Source organism: Monodelphis domestica, chromosome 4, assembly GCF_027887165.1.
Source record: "Monodelphis domestica isolate mMonDom1 chromosome 4, mMonDom1.pri, whole genome shotgun sequence".
NCBI classification, from domain to species: domain Eukaryota; kingdom Metazoa; phylum Chordata; class Mammalia; order Didelphimorphia; family Didelphidae; genus Monodelphis; species Monodelphis domestica.
In genome coordinates this window covers 439,851,303-439,857,370 of record NC_077230.1, presented here as the reverse complement: position 1 = coordinate 439,857,370, position 6,068 = coordinate 439,851,303, and the positions used below count along the sequence as shown (strand labels likewise).

Here is a 6,068-nt window from a genome sequence, read left to right as displayed (position 1 = left end):
TCCCTGGTGCCTACGACTTTGAAGAAGGGTCTAGGCTGGTCATTCTTCATTCTCTTCTCAGCTCTGCTTCTGGCTTTTAACAGTAAAGCTAAACTGTTGTCTCATCTTGAAACAATCTTCAGCTCCTAGAAACAGCTTATTCTAGAATATCTCTCCATCCCTGCATCCTTCTCATCTCCAAACAGAAACCACTGGTGAGATTCTCTCTGTTTTGGAAGGGGCTGTGAGTTTCAAAATATTGTGGCCCGGGAACTGCATCCCCCAGCATGCCTCAGTGGTCCCCCCAACTACTTCCTGGGATGGACCAATCCCATGCTGGGAAAGAGACCACACCCCCTACCTCCTGATATAGGATAGATTTTGAAGTGGACCAATCCCGTGCTAAGGAGGGGCCATGCCCCCTCCTACTTCCTGGTGCAGGATTGGTCTATATAAGGACCAATCAAGCTACTGGGGCTTCCATTTTCATTCAATTAAAGTTTTACAGTTTAAAAAAGAAAGAGCTATTATTTTAATTGTTTCAGGGATCAAGAAGGTTGATATCCATGCCGCTTTTAGATCTGCTTCAGACCTTCCGTACTTGGAGACCGCATCTCTTAATGAACAACTTCATTCTTCCGCCCTTCCCCCTCTTTTCAGCGCCATTTTTCTGTTGTCTTTTCCCATTAGAATTCAAGTTTTGTGTAGGCCGGGACTGCCTTTGGCTTGTGTTTGTATCGCCAGTGCTTAGCACAGTGCCCAACATATTAAGTGCTCAGTAAATGCATATGGCTGGATCCAGTACAATTGGGCAATATAGTAAATATCCTGATTAAATGAGTGCCTGGATGGTATCGCTCATCTCATCGCATTTTACAGATAACAATCTCATTTAATTTTCACAAAATCAAATTGGAAAATGAAAGCAAAAGAAAGAATCAAAAAGGACCTTGTGTTGAAGACAGCTGCTACAAACAAGGAAACACCTGCCTCACCAGCTTGTCCAGAGCTGCCTTCATGTTCTTGTTCCTCAGGCTGTAGATGGCAGGGTTCAGGGTGGGGGGCACCACAACGTAGGACACCAACACCAACAGGTCAAGCACAGAAGGAGTGTCAGAGGGAGGCTTGACATGAGCAACAAATGCAGTTGAGAAGAACACAGTGGTCACAAGGAGGTGGGGCAGGCAGGTGAAGAAGGCTTTGGACCTGCCTTCTGTGGACGGCATCCTTAGAACAGTGGAAAAGATATAGAAATAAGAGACAATAATATAAACAAAACAGCCAAGAATCACAATCCCAGTAGTAACAGTGGTTCCAATTTCAGCAAAATTTGGCTGGGAACAGGAGAGTTTGAGCAAATGAGGGATCTCACAGAAGAACTGACCAAGTGCATTGGCTTCCCAAAAGGGTGCAGAGAAAATGCTGACTGTGTGCATACCTGAGAGACTCCCACTGACCCAGGAAGCAGCTGCCATCTGCATGCAGGCTCCTCTGCTCATGAGGGTCTCATAGTGGAGGGGGCAGCAAATGGCACCATATTGGTCATAGGCCATCACTGTAAGCAGAGCCAGCTCAGCACAGGCAAACAGAACAATACAGTAAATCTGCATAGCACATTCAAGGACAGAGATGGAGTTGCTGTGGGTCAAGGAAGTGAAGATGGACTTGGGCACCGTGACAGAGATGTAGCAGAGATCTAGGAAAGACAAATGTCTCAGGAAGTAGTACATGGGAGTGTGAAGATGCTGGTCAATGGTGGTGACAAGAGTAATGAGCAGATTCCCATCAGGGCTGCCAGATAGATCAGGGAAAAAATCACTGCATGTAAGATCTGCAGCTCCCAGACTTCAGAGAAATTCATGATGAGGAAGCTGGTGGTGATTGTGTGATTGGCCATTGCATTTCTAGGGATACAGAAGGACAAATTAAGAAGGGATCAGGGAGGAGTTGAGAAATCCTTCATGGTTTACAGGAAACATGGACTTGATTTTTAAATTTAGAAGCCTGTAAGGGAAAAGCACCTCCTGTGTTATCTTTGAAGACCTTTCCATTCTTAGGAGCTTCGGCTTGGATGCAGGAGTTAATCATCCTGAGTCATCCCCTACAAGGCAGTGTCCGAATGGCTGGGCCTCGTATTCCTCTCAGTCCAGTGGAGTCCTCTTTTCAGATGTCCTACGCACAAGAGAAAATAACATAAAACAGAGAACCTTTGAATATATTAATTTGAGGGGTCTATGGGGTCAGATCTTTGGGAAAAGGGAGAAAGAAAGCACAGATGTTCTAAACTAGGACACAGAGGTCACTTCTATATAAGATTAACGTGGACAAATAGAGGGTTAGTTGGTGACTAGAAAAAAGAAGTTTCCAGTCTTTGTGAATCCATCTCTTCAGTATTTGTCCAGTTAAGGTATTACAATACATGAAAGTCTGGAAAAACTAAAACTGGATAGTATTCAGAGAAGAAATGCCATGACCTCACAATCATTTTTATAGAAAACACGAATATCTAAATAGTACTTAAAATTCAAAAAGTAGGATAAATGGTAAAGAATATGTTAATGGAATGAAATAAGCATTTATATAGGGCCTACTATGTGCCAGACAACATATAAAACATTGCTTTTGAAATATAGATATCACATTTGTTGCTAAATAATAACTCTGAAAGATAGCAAATAGTACTGCCATTTTACAATTGAGTAAACAAAAATGCTAGGGTGTGAAGCAAAAAATTGAACTCAGGTGTTCCTGATTTGAGGCTCAGCTGCCAACAATTGCCTCTAGGTCTTTCCATGTTCAAAAACTCTACAAAAAGTTCTAAAGTTCTAAATTTTTATTAAGTTCTAGGTATATAAACAGAAAAAATCCAAAGATATCCCCTGGTCTCAAGGAGCACATGCCTTCTGGAGTAACCAAAGGGTGATTATACATAGAACAAAGAGTTCTTCAGGCCTAAAGAATAAATCTGAAAATTCTGAGTGCAGCAGGGAAATTCATGTGAAGACCTAGGAGTCATTAGGGTGCCCTGGCCAGTCAGATGGCAGAGCCTGCAATTCTAGCAGGCGTTGGGACAGGAATGACGGCATGGGTTTCTGATCAACCCACTACAAGAATTGCAGTTGGGTATTCCCAGAACATGGAAGCAATGTGAGAAATTATGCTGGTCTTCCTGATTGGTCATTCCATTGATGGTTGGGCAATCTTTGATTTTGTAGAAAGGCTACTTCATACAGTGTTATCATTTTATCCTCAAAATTACTCCAAGGAACTTAGGAACATGGGGGATGGAGAACCAGCAAGAAATTATAGAGATAAGGAAAATGAGAAAGAGCAATTAAATAATTTACCTTTTGTCACATAGCTAAAACATGGAAGAAGGAAAATTTGAACTCAAATCTTTCTTATTCTAAGCAAAATATTGACAGAAATAACAGCATTTCCCAGTTGAAAGAAACACCAGAATATATTCAGTCCAAATCAGCATAAATCATCCAATCTCTTTGAGCAGTTCTACTCCCTGCTACATCCTGAAATCACCTATTTCACTTTGGCATGGATATAATTTTTAGGAAGCTTTTTTGTGACATCAAACCCAAATTGATTTAATTGTAATGCCCCTACCCCCATTCTAATTACTCCTAGTGACCCCTGGGAGAGCCAAAAGAACAAGTAAAATCCTTCTCCCCAAATGCCAATCTACTAAAAACCTGATCATAATCCCCATCTCCTCACCTAATACTTATTGGGATACACATTCCTAGTTCCTTCAAATGACAAGGTCCTTTGCCATCTTGATTTCAGCCCTTTGTAAATTCTCCAGCTAATCAGTGTCCTAAACTGAAGTGTCTAGGAATAATCATGGTCTTACCTGGGTAGAGAGTGTCATGGATGAAAGAGCCAAATGCAAAGTCAGTTACTAGTGGTTCCTTTTTTAGCAAAATGACACATAAAAACCAAATGGAGCCATGCACTGATAAAACCAGATTCGTCTGGAAATCATAGATTCTTCCTCTCTGGAAGTGTCTAAGCAAAGGTAGACTAGAAATTCCTGGACAAAATGGACTCTAAAGCTCTAACAGCTCTGGTTTTCTGGAATTCTAAATAATGTAGGAAGAGTCTCCTTCATATCTGCTTTTTGAGCCATCCCTCCAGTCCTAACGCCAGCCATAAACCTCTTTCTCACCAAATGTCTACACCTTTCTCATTCCTCTGTCCTTTGTTCCACAGAGAAACTCAATTTGTTTAACAAATTCACTTGAAGTATTTAGCCATGTAATGTGTTAACATGACCAGAATTGAAATGTAGAAAGGAGATAGCTAAAGAAATGTCAAAATCACAGAATCTGAGACTTAGCAATCATCAGTTTGACCCATGCACCTCAGAAATTCCTACCATCACATATCAGATCATCGTTGTCCAGCCTCTGCTCAGAGGCCTCCTTGGACTATATTCTGGCCCCAAATAGAACAAGTTTTATTCTTTATTCACATAACAGTCATTCAAATATTTGAACATGGATGCATCTTCCAAACACACACACACATACACACACACACACACACACACACACACACACACACACACACTGCCTTCTACTTCCTGCTACCTTACCTTAGATCTTTCTCCAGAATAAAAATCCCCAGATCCTTCAATTTCTCAATGTTTAAACCAAGCATTCTTTGCCGGGGTCCATGTTCCTTTAAAAAGACTCAATAAATTTCATGGCGTCTGTTAACTTAAATGAGGAAAATATATTTTTATTTTCACTAGCCTCCAATGGAAATTTAGCATCTCTTTCAATTATTTAAAAACATTATCCCAAGAAGTGGCCCAAATTCTTCACCAGATTGCCCAGAGGGTACAAGACACACACACACACAATGTTGAGGCCATGTATTAAACAAATAGAATTATAACTGTGGAATTCAATAATGTGAGAACTGGGGGAAATTTATGAATAATTTCCCTCAAATCATGCCCCATTTCACTCATTCTGCAAACCTGAGACCTCTTGGGAAGTTTCTGGGAACTGTAGGTAAGAGTGATGGGCTTAGAATCAATATTACTTGAATTCAAAATATAGCTCAGAATGGCCTTGGCTATGGGATAAGTCATATAACCCCTCTTAGACTTGGCTTCGTCATCTAAAGAGTGGAAATAATATTAGCCCCTATGTCTCAGAATTGTTGTGAGAATTAAATAAAACGTTAAATTTACTGTATTTTGTGCTATTATTAGTAGTAACTTTGTTCTTGTTTTGTTGTTGTTGTTGTTGTTGTTGTTGTTGTTGTACCTAGATGATTATTCAGAGAGCCTGGGAGAATGTATATTTGATCCAGATCAATGTTTAAGCATATCCCAGCATCACTATTACTAAATATTTCTTTTCATTACTTTGTGCTTATATAGATATATAAGATATATATAAGATCATGAACCCTCTCCCAGTACATGAGTGGTCCAAGGATATGAGCAAACATATTAAAAGAATTTGCACAATTCTTAGGGAAATTGTTTCATAACACTGTAAAAAATGAAAATCTTAATAGTTTTTAGGTTTCACCATCAACCCATAAAATTAGCAAATAGAAAAAGAGATGAGGATAAGTCACTTGAAAGGGGTTGGTGAGACACTGATGCCTGTTTGGGAAGCAATTTTCAAACAGGAAAAGAAAAACAACTGAAATGCCCATTCCCTCTGACCCAGAGGTCCCCCTGCTAGGGCATAGATCCCCAAAGAGGTCAATGACAAGCAGAAACAAGAACATACTAAAAGCAGCTCTTTTTGTTGTAGAAAAGAAGTAAAAATAAAGTAGATGACCATCATTGGTGGGAATGTTTTACTAAATGGATTATATTTACATAAATGGATTGGACCATTCCTGTGTCATAAGAAATAATGACTATGAAAGAGAAAGAGAACTATGGAATGCCTTACATGAAAGGACAAAAACAGATGCCTGCAAAGCCAAGAAAATGGCAAGGGTGTGCTGGTAAAAACTGCCTCAGGAAAAAAATGTACTCATGAAAAAATTTAAAGCTTAATCCATATTATTTGCACTTTCTTCAATTCTTTTAAAATTATAGA

The 6,068-nt window shown here is 39.7% G+C and overlaps 1 protein-coding gene across 1 annotated transcript; it reads right to left on the bottom strand.

Annotated features, from left to right (window-relative positions):
• Positions 1-947: 947 nt before the first annotated feature.
• On the bottom strand, positions 948-4,656 carry LOC100616848 (putative olfactory receptor 14L1). Its single transcript, XM_056826270.1, has 2 exons — positions 4,592-4,656; positions 948-1,770 (listed from the first exon to the last, which is right to left on the bottom strand). Exons 1-2 carry the CDS (start codon positions 4,654-4,656, stop codon positions 948-950), a joined length of 888 nt encoding a protein of 295 aa, XP_056682248.1.
• Between the last annotated feature and the right edge of the window lie 1,412 nt (positions 4,657-6,068).

Bases quoted from the DNA above. Each gene is read 5' to 3' on its own strand.
- LOC100616848 (XM_056826270.1), bottom strand. From the start codon at position 4,656: ATGCTTGGTTTAAACATTGAGAAATTGAAGGATCTGGGGATTTTTATT. The intron at 1,771-4,591 runs GTAAGGTAGCAG...TCTATCTGGCAG, and splicing joins ATTCTGGAGAAAGATCTAAG to CCCTGATGGGAATCTGCTCA.